Source organism: Bombina bombina, chromosome 7, assembly GCF_027579735.1.
Source record: "Bombina bombina isolate aBomBom1 chromosome 7, aBomBom1.pri, whole genome shotgun sequence".
NCBI classification, from domain to species: Eukaryota; Metazoa; Chordata; class Amphibia; order Anura; family Bombinatoridae; genus Bombina; species Bombina bombina.
The window spans coordinates 319,964,180-319,979,581 of NC_069505.1; the positions used below are offsets into that span (position 1 = coordinate 319,964,180).

The 15,402-nt window shown below is 35.3% G+C and overlaps 1 protein-coding gene across 2 annotated transcripts in view; it reads left to right on the forward strand.

Moving 5' to 3' along the window:
- Positions 1 to 2,727: 2,727 nt before the first annotated feature.
- The window catches only part of LOC128666397 (coiled-coil domain-containing protein 3-like), a 100,331-nt gene continuing 87,656 nt past the window's right edge, over positions 2,728 to 15,402 (forward strand). For both annotated transcript variants that reach the window (XR_008403239.1, XM_053720979.1), the window contains exon 1: positions 2,728 to 3,882. Coding sequence is in view for 1 of the 2 variants with exons in the window: in XM_053720979.1 (XP_053576954.1) it covers positions 3,527 to 3,882 (356 nt within the window). In the remaining variant the exon portion in view is untranslated. The remainder of the gene's footprint in view (positions 3,883 to 15,402) is intronic.

The following is a 15,402-nucleotide window of genomic DNA, read 5'->3' on the forward strand; positions in this document are numbered from 1 at the left end:
AATTTTGCTTTGTTCTCTTGGTATTATTAGTTGAAAGCTAAACCTAGGAGGTTCATATGCTAATTTCTAAGCCCTTGAAGGCCGCCTCTTCTCTCAGGGCATTTTGACAGTTTTTCACCACTAGAGGGTGTTAGTTCATGTGTGTCATATAGATAACATTGAGCTCATGCACATGGAGTTCAGGTGAGCCAGCTCTGATTGGCTAAAATGGATGCCTGTCAAAAGAACTGAAATAAGGGGGCAGTTTGCAGAGGCTTAGATACAAGGTAATCACAGAGGTAAAACGTGTATTTATATAACCATAATCGTTATACAAAACTAGGGAATGGGTAATAAAGGGATTATCTATCTTTTTAAACAATAAAAATTCTGGTGTAGACTGTCCCTTTAAGCCAATGAGAATAGGCATATATGTGCCACAACCAATCAACCGCTTGCTCCCAGTAGTGCATTGCTTCTCCTGAGCCTACCTAGGTATACTTTTTAAAAAAGGATACCAACAGAAAGGAGTACATTTGATAACAGAAATACATTGAAAAAAATATCAGGAGCGAACAAAGCAAATTAGATAATAGAAGAAAGATGGAAAGTTGTTTAAAATTGTATGTTTTATCTGAATAAAGTTTAATGTTGACTCTACTGTCCCTTTAAATTACAAGAAAGGGGTAAACCTTTTCTACTACACATAATTGAACATTTTATATTACAACTTGTTAAAGTGTTTGATATGCCTTTAAAGTGAAGGTAAATCCTAGCGTTTGTAAAACGCTAGGATTTACCATTGTAACAAATAAAGGCGACTTTCATTCATTAAGTATAAAATACTTCATTCTGAAAGCCCCTTTATTTGTTAGCAGTGTTCGCTGCGCTGAGCTGCTCAGGCAGCCCACGACAGAACGCTATTTGGCTGAGAGGTGACGTTTCCACCTCTTAGCCAATAGCCGTGCGGTAAATACAGCTTGGCAGCTTATCAGAAGAAGACTGAAGTAATTCATGTTTACCCCTGTTTGTGTATTCTGTCTTTTCATATGCAGGTAAGGGGGGAGGGGAGTGTCTGCTCTTCCTGCTTTCCCAGCCCCTTTCAGTGGGTTCCCCAGCCTAACCTCATCAACAGTGCTAAACTGGAAGCTTCTAAGTACGTTTTTAAAAAGTTTTATACTGGATTTTTATATCAGTATCTGTGTATATTCTTCCTTATAGTAGTGTCTATTACATGCAGTAATATGATCATGGTGTACACTGTCCCTTTAATGTGTTCCAAATGTCTTGTTAAGCCAACTGCAAAGTATTAAATGTATGGGGAACAGTTCCTTTATGTTGATTTTTGCTCATTAAAGCCTTAACCTGTTCTCAAGGACCTGCCCATGAAAATGTGCTGAGCCTGCAGGTAAAACAGACCCACTAATGTTATCTATGTATAAACGCATAGCCTAATAGTTAGGAACTGAAATGCTAATTATGGTACAGGAGGGTGATGAGCACAACCATCTATTTCAGAGACAAAAATCCATCTCATCTGCTCCCCACTGGGAGATTAATTAGTGCTATTGTCTCACGTTAAAATGGCTATTCTACAGTGAATATGTTTGATATTCATATTTTCAGTATAGGTGGTGGTTTCAACTGGCAAATACAGCTATTGTAAATAACAAAATAAAGGTAAAGGAGCAAACAGTTAAATACACTCCAGCTGGTAAAATGGACCATTGTTAACACATTAAAGGAAACTTTTAGAATACACTGTCCCTTTAAACTTTTTTTCCTGATACATCTATCTGTCAATTGTTAAAATAGTTCTTTTTCATATACATGATAAAAACATTACAGTCCCTTTAAGTTAACTGTTAACTGTTAACCTAGAGGGGACCACAGAATATAATCATACTTTTTTTACATTTCAATGTTAATCCCTTTGTGGGGGTTAAACACTTAGCATCACAGCGTCGCTAATGTTAAAATTGCATTCTCTAACAGATTATTGTAAATAATTTTAACACTATAATGGTCCTTTTTAAGGGAAATGCAAAATTATCATGATTCAGATAAAGAATGTCATATTTAAGACACTTTTCTATTCACGTTTATTATCAAATTGACTTTTTTCTTCTCTTAATAACTTTTGTTGAAAAACATATGTACATATCTTCAGCAGCAATGCACTACTGAGAACTATCTGTTGATTGGAGGCTATGCACATATGCCTCTGGTTATTGGCTCAGCAGATGTGTTCAGCTAGCTCTCAGTACTGCATTATTGTTCTGCTGCTGATATTAACAATGTTTTGCATAGGGTTAACCTCTTAAGGACATATGATGGAATTTTTCCGTCATAAAACAATTGAGCAAACTGAAAGCTGTGCCCTTAAAGGGTTAAACAGTTATGTGAAAGCAACAGTGTATGCACTAATATATTACAACATTTTCTTTTTTGCAATTTTAAATCCCTTTAATTTTAAACCTTTATTTTGAAAAAGAAAGATCAATTCTGAACTATTGTTTCCTTACAGAGATACTATTTTTATTATGAAGTTCCATGTATATCTGTGTCTCACATTGTAAAATTGAGTCTAAAATCCCCGAAGCAGATTTCAGCATTACATACAAAACCAGTTTTTCTTTTTTCTTTTTTTTTTTTAATCAGAAAAATGTGCAAGTTTTAAAGACAAAGGGGTGGGGATTTTTGTGTGTGCTGCATTGCTTAGATTTTAAAATGATATGTTACTATTAATCTTTTATTTAAAGGAGAATGTACTTACATTTTTCCAAGGGGAAAAAATAACCAAAAGGATGTTGAAGATATTGAAAAGTATTGTCAAGAATTTTTATGTTTTACTGGAAGCCAGCTATAATGAAACAAGTTTTTTTTTCTTGAACTCATATCTGAATCTGCTCAACTCACACATATTAGCCTATGAAAACTGATCCTTTTTGTTTTGTAAAGGAATTTGCCGTCACTGGTTGGGTTGTTATGAGTAGCTTTTTGCCCGTAACGAGAGCTTTATCAAACAATCCTTACCAAGACGTGCAATGCTAACCACAGGCATCATCTGTTCACAGGCTGGAAGACTTACACTTTTTGTTTTTAAAGAGATGAAGACAACAATCAGGGATATAAGCCAGTGTGTGTGACCCCTGGAGCACTTGAGAAGTTCTTGGCAAATTTATTTTTGGAATAGAGAAAGAGAAATTACTGTCCAGAAATAGATTATTTTAAGCCTTTTTTTAATTGAATAAAAGGGGTTTAAACAGAGCCAAGAATTTTCTATTAGGATTGGAGGGGTCTCCCCCATCTCTTTGAGAGCCAACACTGGAAGACGTTCTCTTATCTTGGGAGTTGACATTGTCTATGTTTTTATTTTTTTTGGCATCTATTAATGCCCAGAGTCATTCATCAGATTCTAGGGCTTGGTTACTCATTGGCTTCTCACAGTCTTTGTTGAACTATTAGCAGAGAAGTCAGTAGATATCCAGCATCTCTCCTACACTGAGCCCAGCTGTCTTTAGCATTGGCTTGTTGAGTCAGTAAGATGAAGATATTCTTTGCCATCTTGTTGGCCAGTCAGGTTGGACTGCTAAGTGGGTGCCAACTGCCCCATGACTGGAGACCACAAACCGAATCCTGCAGAGCTGAGCTGGTGGAAACCGTTGTGTTTGCCAAAGTTCTGGCCCTCCACAAAGACAGCTACAGCGTATACAACTACCTACCTTGGCAATACAATTCTGATCTCTTCTTCTCAGCAGAGATTGAGCTGCTGTGTGACCAGGCCTGGGGGAGTATGCTGGAGGTACCTGCTGGATCCAGGCTCAATGTGACAGGAATGGGCTACTTTCCTTGTCACTCCTACACCGTCATGGAAAACAACTCTTATTACTTCTTTTTAAGGTAACAATCAACCTGATCTAATTGTCCTCATTAAGGTATATTATGTTAAAAATGGAATTCCTTATAAAATGTTTAATTTGAATTTGTTAAAAAAAAATGTAATGTACTTTTATTATTGATTTTGCTCTATTTTCCTGTAATTTTCTTGTGATTTTCCAACTGGTTCCAAAGAGACTCTAGTGTCACCCACCACAGATTTCAGTTCACTGACCATGCAACATCCTTTTTAGTGTTTATATGATCAGTATAGTAGTCTATTCCTACCTGTCCCTAATTGGCCACAGCAGAGAAGATAAACATACTTGAGAGACCTATCAAGGGGTATGTACCTGAACTGCAAAAATGTATAATGTTGCTAAAAACAAGATAAATGAAATAACAAATGCTTTAAAACATTGATCTTATATGCATATCTTTTGCAATTCATTGTTTAACTATGCTTATAATTATAATTAAATGTCTCTTACATGCCTTGCTCTTATCATGGTCTCAAAGTAACGGCCCTGGGGCCATATACGGTCCTCAGGATAGTTTAATCTGGTCCTCCCTTGTTTATTAGGTAACTTCCAATTTGTAGTATATCCAGTTCCAGAGCACTCACTCTTTTCAAGTGGCCCCCATGGGGGTAAAAACTTGGCCCCTGGATACAATGAGCTTGATAACCCTGAATGACTTTGTAGAAGACGTATTAACTACTTGACCGGTTTAGGGTGCTGTTAAATAACATCTTCCTTTATTATTCATCACTTTTCCTTTATAGCTGGAAGAAAAGATTAAAGGAACATTGGAGTCAAAGTTAAATTTTCCTGATTTATACAGACCATACTATTCAAAGAAAAAATAATATATATATATTCTCCTTGTATCCTTTGGTGAGAACATTTTGAAACAGGCTCAGGAGCGTGCACATGTCTTAAACATTACATAGCAGCTCCGAAAAAAATGTGCACTCCTTAGCATACCTGAGTATGCTCCCATGGCGCTAAAATTCAAGAAAGGATTTGTTTTCTGTATCCCTTTAAAATGATGGCTGAAGGGCTAAAGAAAGTTGATTCATGTACAAGTTTCCCAGCAGCTGTGATACAATCGAAACTGAAACACTCATGGCAATATCAAACAAATGTTTGCGACTATAAAACAGTTGGTAAAAGGGCACCGTAAAAGCTGTGGTTTTGTGCTTGTGGAAGCTGTAAGTGTTAACTCTGTATATGCTCAGCTGGGTACATCTGAGAAATTGGGTAATTGAGCCATCAGGTTTAGCTGTTGCTGACAGATCATTTATTTGTAGCAATGGGAAAGTTTTCTGCATATCTATGTTTTAACCCTTTGGCTACCAGAGAAAGTTGTCTAAATCCCCCTGGTAGACAACAGGACAATGTTCTTCAGGATCGCATTAAAAGAATCGGTTTGGCAACTGCTTGATGTTTACTGTTTATCAGTAAAAAAAGTACTATACAATTTAACAGCTAATAATGAAAAAAAAACAAACAGTATAAATGTTTCCCAGCCTAGATGACATTGTATTTGTTTTTTGTTTTTTTTAAGGGGACATTATAGTGATAAAATGACCCTCTTTGCCGGCGTTAAACATATAGTTGGAGCGTCATTAGTGTTAAAAACAAATTAAATTAAATCATGTCATGTTATCACTGCAATGGACCATTAAACACAAGCTTGAATTGCCCATAAAAATGTTTAATTATACATTGTAAATACTCTGAAAATTTTGGTTTTCCAGTTGGGGAAGCTGGGATGGATCATGCCCGAATGCTGACTTTGCAATATTCTACACAGTGCTTGCTTGATCAGTGCATGAGCTTATTTATATCTGGTCACTAAAAAAAAGAGTCAATATAAACATACTTAAAAGGGTTTTCAAGTGGTATGTCCTTTGACTGTAAAACAATGGATATATAAAAATACTTTTAAGGGCCACTCTAGTGTGAAAAATAACATGTTCCGTTTTGTTAGAGCATTTTATTTTTAAAAAAACTTCTTTTTTTTACCTTGTCTTTAATTGTATGTTTAAACCTTTTGAATGAGTTAAAGGGACAGTCAAGTCCCAAAAAAACTTTCATGTTTCAAATAGGGCATGTCATTTTAAACAACTTTCCAATTTACTTTTATCTCCAATTTTGCTTTGTTCTCTTGGTATTTTTAGTTGAAAGCTAAAACTAGGAGGTTCATGTGCTAATTTCTTGGACCTTGAAGGCCGCCTCTAATCTAAATGCATTTTGATAGTTTTTCACCACTAGAGGGCATTAGTTCACGTGTTTCATATACATAACATTGAGCTCATGCACGTGAATTTACCATGGAGACAGCTCTGATTGGCTAAAATGCAAGTCTGTCAAAAGAACTGATACAAGGTAATTACAGAGGTAAAACGTGAATAATTATAACTGTGTTGGTTATGCAAAACTGGGGAATTGGTAATTAAGGGATTATTTATCTTTTAAAACAACAAAAATTCTGGTGTTGACTGTCCCTTTAAGATTACACTCCCCATTCTCCTGGTAATAAACATTATTCTGACATGTCATTAAATATAAATAGAATAACAGTTTATTTTGAATCCGCTGGACCTGCTATAAAAACAAAACAAGTAATTTGTGTGGGTCACTCGCTGAAATAGGACTTAAAATAGTGTTTAATGCAAGCAGCAAAAAATAGGTATGCGCGCGTTTAAATGTTTGTGTGTTAATCGGTGTATGTATATGTGTGTGATTCTGTGTATGTATATGTATAAGTGTGTATACATATGTGTTTGTGTGTGTATATACGTATATATATTTATATATATATATGTGTGTGTGTATGTATAGGTGTGTGTGTATGTATAGGGGTGTGTGTATACATACGTGTTTGTGTGTGATTCTGTGTATGTATATGTATAAGGTTGTATACATACTGTATGTGATGTGTTTTTGTGTGTGTATATGTGTGTAATTCTGTGTATCTGTATGTGTTTGTGTGTGATTCTGTGTGTTTATATGTGTGTAATTCTGTGTATGTATATGTGTGTGAATACATTTGTGTTTATGTGTGTGAATAAATTTGTGTTTGTGTGTGTATATGTGTGTGTTTCTGTGTATGTGTGTGATTCGGTGTATGTATTTGTCTGTGTATACATATGTGTTTGTGTGTGTATATGTCTGTGATTCTGTGTATGTGTGTGATTCTGTGTATCTGTATGTGTTTGTGTGTGATTCTGTGTGTTTATATGTGTGTGATTCTGTGTATGTATATGTGTGTGAATACATTTGTGTTTGTGTGTGTATATGTGTGTGAATACATTTGTGTTTGTGTGTGTATATGTGTGTGTTTATGTGTTTGTGTGTGTATATGTGTGTGATTCGGTGTATGTATATGTGTGTGTATACATATGTGTGTGTGTATATGTGTGTGATTCTGTGCATGTATATGTATAAGTGTGTATACATATGTTTTTGTGTCTGTATATGTGTGTGTTTCTGTGTATGTGTTTGTATACATGTGTTTGTGTGTGTATATGTGTTTCTGTGTATGTATATGTGTGTGTTTCTGTGTATGTATATGTGTGTGATTCTGTGTATGTGTATGTATAAGTGTGTGTACATATGTGTTTGTGTGTGTATATGTGTGTGTTTGTGTGTGTGTATATGTGTAGGCTGAAACATGTAAGACCTAGTGTTAACTCTTTTTACCCTATGGAGCTCTGCTTTCAGTACCTACCTTTTTAAAGTTTTGAATCAACGTCAATGTTTTAACGGACTTGGAGACGCCTGGATTCATTCCTTCTTTGTTTTATATATATATATATATATATATATATATGTGTGTGTGTGTGTGATTCTGTGTATGTATAGGTGTATGTGTGTATACATATATGTTTGTGTGTATACGTGTGTGTGATTCTGTTTATGTATTTGTGTGTGTATACATATGTGTTTGTGTGTGTGTGATTCTGTGTATACATATGTGTTTGTGTGTGTATATGTGTGTTTTTCTCTGTATGAATATGTGTGTGATTCTTTGTATGTGTTTGTGTGTATGTGTGTGATCCTGTGTATGTATTGTGTATACATATGTGATTGTGTGTGTATATTTATGTGTTGTTCTGTGTATACATATGTGTGTATGTATATGTGTGTTTTTATGTTTATACATATGTTTGTGTATGTATATGTGTGTTTTTCTGTGTATACATATGTGTTTGTGTATGTATATGTGTGTGTTTCTGTGTATGAGTATGTGTGTGTTTCTGTGTATATGTGTGTGTTTCTGTGTATGAGTATGTGTGTGTTGTTGTGTATACATATTTGTTTGTATTTGTATATGTCTGTGTTTCTGTGTATACATATATTTGTGTGTGTATATTTGTGTTGGTATGTGTCCTTTGTGTTTGTGTGTGTTTTGGGAGACCAGATGTTATTGTTGTCAAGGATACAGATCAATGACAGCTGACCTATCCCTTGCTAAAATCTTCTACACCCTTAAACCTAATCACCATATGATCCAGGTATGCCTTATTAACTCCTCTACCTGACCCCCCACCTCATTAATCTTTTTTTCTCCATTTACATTATCCCTTTCACCTCAGTTACCCACTTACATATTATCTATCCCTTTATCATAAATTCTCTGAGCAATCCTCACCCCACGGCAATCTCCCAATACCACCCCCCCCCCAAATGAAAATGAACTAAATCATGACATTCCGGTTGAATGTGAAATGCACATGAATGCATTCTGATTTGGAGCACGGGCATGTTTGCAATAAACGTGTATTATCAAAAATATGTCTAGTGAAAGCTCTTAAAGCTCGAATTTTTTTTATTTTTTTATATTTACTCTTTATTGACGAACACTGATTATTACAATTATAGAATAGAAAACATCTATTGTCTCGGTACATCATGATAAAACAGACAAAAAAGAAAAAAACATACATCAAACATATGGACGAGCAGATGATAAAATAAATATACATCAATTCTGAGATTTTTAAATCAATTAACAAGTCATTAGCAAATCAGTAAATATGCGCCGTAAATACACCATATATAACTGCAATTGACAACACTGAATAATCAAGACATATCGTCAAATACATATATATAACTGACAACTGAACGCTAAACGTTTAATCCACAGTGCTGGGTTTTTATTTATATAAAAGTGCATCTGTTCAAAACTGAAATGCACTAAAATGCATTTTAATTTTGGTTTGAATAAATAATGAAAGTGACATAAAACCCAAAATGTTTCTTTCATGATTCGAAAGAGTATGAAAATTTAAACAACTTTCCAATTTACTTCCATTATCTAATTTGCTTCATTCTCTTGTTATCCTTTGCTGAAAAGCTGCTGAAATTTGGCTACACATAGATGCCTCGTGTGATTGGCTCAGCCATGTGCAGTGCTATTTCTTCAACAAAGGATATCTGAAATTAAGCAAATAAAATAATAGAAGTAAATTGGAGTGTTGTTTAAAATTGTATTCTCTATCTGAATCATGAAAGAGACATTTTGGGTTTCTTGCCCCTTTTAAAGTTCTTGCCTAAAATCTAACAGAAGAATCTTCATCATCTTCTGACCATGCAGAAAGAGGTCCATCTTCCTCTTCATGCTGCTGCTGTCTGGTTCTTATGGAAGGTTTTCACCTATATATTATGCTTAAAGCGCATGTGAGCATGCGCGAAACGCGTCAGATCTAGCACCCCTTGCACACCTGTGTTAGTGCTACTCACCTTGTGTATCAAATAAAGTCACCTGGCATCAAGTTCCTGAGTCCTCGTTTTTCCTTTGTATCCTATTATACTTAAAGGGACAGTCTACGCCAGATTTTTTATTGTTTTAAAAAGATAGATAATCCCTTTATTATCCATTCTCTAGCTTTGCATAACCAACACTGTTATATTAATACACTTTTTACCTTTGTAATTATCTTGTATCTAAGCCTCTGCAGACTTTCCCCTTGTTTCAGTTCTTTTGACAGACTTGCATTTTAGCCAACCAGTGCTGACTCCTAGGTAACTCCACGTGGGTGAGCACAGTGTTATGTATATGACACACATGAACTAACACCCTCTAGTGGTGAACAACTGTAAAAATGCATTCAGATAAGAGGCGGCCTTCAAGGTCTAAGAAATTATAATATGAACCTCCTAGGTTTAGCTTTCAACCAAGAATAACAAGAGAACAAAGCAAAATTGGTGATAAAAGTAAATTGGAAAGTTGTTTAAAATTACATTGCCTTATCTGAATTATGAAAGTTTATTTTAGACTAGACTGTCCCTTTAAATAATGTAGTCCGTCCTGTCAATAGGGACAAGCACAGGATCTAGCCTTGAGTTGAATAAACTTAGTCATATTTTGTTTTAAAGGATGTGAAACTCAAAATGATCCTTCCCTGGTTCCGAGCATTCAATTGTAAGAGAGTTTTTAATTTTCTTTTATTTCCAAATTGATTTTGTTCTATTTTGTTCTCTGGGTATCAAGAGCTGCAATGCATTACTGGGAGCTAAATAGTGATTAGTGGCTATAAGCATATAGTCATTGGTTTACCAGATGTGTTCAGGTACATCCAGTAGTGCATTTCTGCTCTGGAGCAGACAATAGGGGATATTTATCAAAGGTATGTCGGACCTGCTCTTGTGAGCTGCTGGTGCAACGCCGCCCCCTGCAGACTCGCGCCCCCTGCAGATTGGCCGCCAGCAGGGGGGTGTCAATCAACCCGATCGTACTTGATCGGGGGGAATTCCGGCGATCTCTGTCCGCCTTCTCAGGTTACGGACAGGTTATGGAGCAGCGGTCTTTAGACCGCTGCTTCATAACTTGATAGATATGCCCCTTAGACTCCTTTGCAAGTGTTAAACACACAGTTGAATGCAAGCAATAGGGCAATAAAAAATTATCTAAGACACATTTTTGCACTTTAATTTCTCTTTAACTTAGTAAATATTTTCCTCAGGATTTAGACAATGTTTCTGTTATACTTATATCTACACAGCTACAGTATCACGATTTGCAAGGGTGCATGAATGTGGGTATTAATAGCAAAAGATAGAAGACAGCACTCTCTGGTCTTAAATACAAAGGTTGTTTTATTTGTGACTACAAATAAAACAACCTTTGTATTTAAGACCAGAGAGTGCTGTATATACAGTGGATATAAAAAGTCTACACACCCCTGTTAAAATGTCAGGTTTCTGTGATGTAAAAAAATGAGACAAAGATAAATAATTTCAGAACTTTTTCCACCTTTAATGTGACCTATAAACTGTACAACTCAATTGAAAAACAAACAAAATATTTTAGGTAAAGGGAAATAAAAAAAAATAAAAAAAAATAATATGGTTGCATAAGTGTGAACACCCTTAAACTAATACTTTATTGAAGCACCCTTTGATTTTATTACAGCACTCAGTCTTTTTGGGTATGAGTTTTTCAGCATGGCACATCTTGACTTGGCAAGATTTGCCCACTCTTCTTTGCAAAAACACTCTAAATCTGTCAGAATGCGAGGGCATCTCCTGTGCACAGCCCTCTTCAGATCACCCCACAGATTATGAATTGGATTCAGGTCTGGGCTCTGGCTGGGCCATCCTAAAACTTTAATCTTCTTCTGGTGAAGCCATTCCTTTGTTGATTTGGATGTATGCTTTGGGTCGTTGTCATGCTGAATGATCAAGTTCCTCTTCATGTTCAGCTTTCTAGCAGAAGCCTGAAGGTTTTGTGCCAATATTGTCTGGTATTTGGAACGGTTCATTATTCCCTCTACCTTGTCTAAGGCCCCAGTTCCAGCTGAAGAAAAATAGCCCCAAAGCATGATGCTGCCATCACCATGCTTCACTGTGGGTATGGTGTTTTTTTGGTGATGTGCATTGTTGTTTTTGCGCCAAACATATCTTTTGGAATTATGGCCAAAAAGTTAAACTTTGGTTTCATCAGACCAGAACACCTTTTGCAACATGCTTTTGGGAACTTCAGTGTTTTTGCAAAATTTAGCCGGGCTTGGATGTTTTTTTTTTGTAAGAAAAGGCTTCCGTCTTGCCACTCTACCCCATAGCCCAGACATATGAAGAATACGGGCGATTGTTGTCACATGTACCACACAGCCAGTACTTGCAAGATATACCTGCAGCTCCTTTAATATTGCTGTAGGCCTCTTGGCAGCCTCCCAGACCAGTTTTCTTCTCGTCTTTTCATCAATTTTGGAGGGACGTCCAGTTCTTGGTAATGTCACTGTTGCACCATATTTTCTTCACTTGATGATGACTGTCTTCACTGTGCTCCATGGTATATCTAATGCCTTGGAAATTCTTTTGTACCCTTCTCCTGACTGATACCTTTTAACAATGAGATCCCTCTGATGCTTTGGAAGCTCTCTGCGGTCCATGGATTTTGCTGTAGGATGCGACTAACAAAATCTAAGGAAAGACCTACTAGAGCAGCTGAACTTTATTTGGGGTTAATCAGAGGCACTTTAAATGATGACAGGTGTGTACTGACTCTATTACTGTTACTATTTAACATGATTTTAAATGTGATTGCTTAATTCTGAACACAGCTACATCCCCAGTTATAAAAGGGTGTTCACACTTATGTAACCACATTATTTTATTTTTTTATTTTTATTTCCCTTTACCTAAAAGATTTCAGTTTATTTTTCAATTGAGTTGTACAGTTTATAGGTCACATTAAAGGTGGAAAAAGTTCTGAAATGATTTATCTTTGTCTCATTTTTTTACATCACAGAAACCTGACATTTTAACAGGGGTGTGTAGACTTTTTATATCCACTGTATATATATATATGGAATTTGGCATTGATACTGATAAAGTTTGATTTTTGCAGAGTCCTTAACATTGTGAGTGGTTGTTTTTTCTTAAAATACGGCCTCTCTTGGTGTTTATGCACCGTTTCATTTGTGGCAAGAGTTCTAATTATAAGTACATTTTTTTCTACTTTTTTTTATTTAATAAGCTAAAACATATCCCTCATTTCTTTAATATTTAAACAACTAATAAACAAAAGAAATCTTGAGAATGAATAAAAAGGCACAGTTAGTTTTGCATTGGTTTTACAAGTTAAGAACAACTAGTCTCTGTCATTTCTGTAAATCCTTCCTTCCAGTTTATTATAATAATAATCACAATATGACATTGTGAAAAACGATACGCACTGCAGGAGGGTCGAAGAACTTTCTCAAATAAACATAATCTGGGGTCTCCAAGGACGTAATACACATTTGGCTTGCAGACTGCAGATGACTGATACTAAGCTAGAGTTCAGTGTAACTGCAGTTTGTGGGAGGGTAATTATCTAATGCTAGATGCTAACAAGCTAATAAAACTGTATGTCATCTTTTTTATGTGGCATGTGTGTGTTAAAAAAACAATGTCTAAAAAATGCTAAGCTATTAATATGGAGGAGAGTTGTTTTCAGGTCAAAAATGGAAAGATTTCTACTGAAAGATACCTAATTTCGGGCTGGATGACGAGTGTCATGGTAACTGTTGCACGCGAGCGAATGTAAAACATTTTTGATTGCCCACTAACCTGATGCTCACAAAAAGCCGTAGTTGGAATATTGTGGCCGCATTAACGTAATTCCCTCATTAATTTCAACGGAACTTGAAAAAAACAAACACCCTTACTCGCATGCAAACCCGAGCGCATTTTTTCAAGTGTGCTAACCCAACATGAAATGTGAGTATTTCACATTCCAATGTTCTTCACATAGCAAAATATGTTATATATATTCATAAATACATATATATATAACAGGTAGAAGAAGGCACTCTCTGGTCTTTTTAAGTGTACTTTATTTGAATAAGCGTGACGTTTCAGGGGCACACTCCCCTTCCTCTGTGTCCCCGAAACGTCACGCTTATTCAAATAAAGTACACTTAAAAAGACCAATGGCACCCTGGTAGTTGATTTCAAGGTGAGAGTTCTCTTTCTTGAACTGTATATATATATATATATATATATATATATATATATATATATATATATATATATAATGTTTTTATGGTGAAATATATATCTATAACTATAAATATAAATATATGATTATATATAGGTATAGATATATACAGATATCAATATATTTTTATAAATACTTAGAACATATTCCCCTATGTGCAGAACATTGGAATGTGAAATATTTACAGTATGTACATAGTTAAAACCTTTATTAAATAGGCATATTGCATAAATATGATTTTACATGTTTTTATGTACTTAACTGCTAAGGGCTCCAAAGCACTTAAATATGTCTATATATCTATTTATGTGTTTGTATGTGTATATATGTCTGTAAATAAATATATATACACATATAAATAGAAATACAAAAAAGGCGAGGCTGGGCAAGCAGAAATTTTTTTAAAACTTAACGTTTATTGCCAAAAAGGAAAGTTGATAAAATGCAATGGTAGCATGCAGTATGGGTCAGAATGAGCCTGAGCAGCAGCAATCTTACATGTTTCGGCTCCTGCCTTACTCATAGACTGTGCTACTCAAAGCTCACAGGCCCCTTAAATTATAAAATCACTCTGACATCATATGCAGCAATCAATAAGTTAACCCCTACCTCACCATGAAAGAAAGAAAGTGTAGGAATTGAAATTGCATCAATAACAAGACATATATTGTAGACAAATTATTATAGCCTATTGAACATTTTGTAATACTATGTAACAGTATAAATAACTATTCATAATATATAATATTAAGTTCCCCACAGTTTGGATGCAAAGTAAATAATACTGATCCTAGGTTGTTACTACAACTCTAATATATCAAAATAGATATGTATGGGTAAACAAATGAGGCTAAAAATAAACAGTCTATTAAGTTCACACTTACTTAAGCAAATACTGACTATCTTGGGAGAAACAAAACATAGGCTATAGTTATAGCCCTAATGTAATCAAAATCTACTACCTTAAATAGCAATACCCCTAAAGTCAAAATAAACTATATTGTATGCTTATGTAAAGCCCAAATATATGTTTGTCAAGTATAAGAGCCATTTCAAAATACTAAACAAATATTCAACGGATATCTCAGCGCCAACAATTAATTAAATCATTTTGAATGTTAAGTCCCTGTGGCATACGGGTCTTGAGTTTGAAGATCCAAAATGCTTCGCGTGTGCGAAGCATCATGTCCTTGTCACCCCCTCTTTTTGGGGTTCTTACCCACTCAATAACCTGCCATTTAAGTGAATCGACATTACCATTATGACAAAATCTGTGATAAGGGTGGAAACATTGTCATCCTTAACAAACTAGATTATGTTCAGGAAGCAGTTAGACAATTAGATGACCCTGATGTGTACACCAAATTGAGCTTTGATCCTACTTTATCTTTCAAACAGAGCCTGGAACAAATACTTGATGATGGTTGTGATTTGGGCATCATTGATGAGGACACTAGGGCATATCTTAGTGTTAAGTATCCTAGGATTCCAATTTTCCACCACCTCCCCAAGACACATAAATCCCTTGATAATGTACAGGGACGT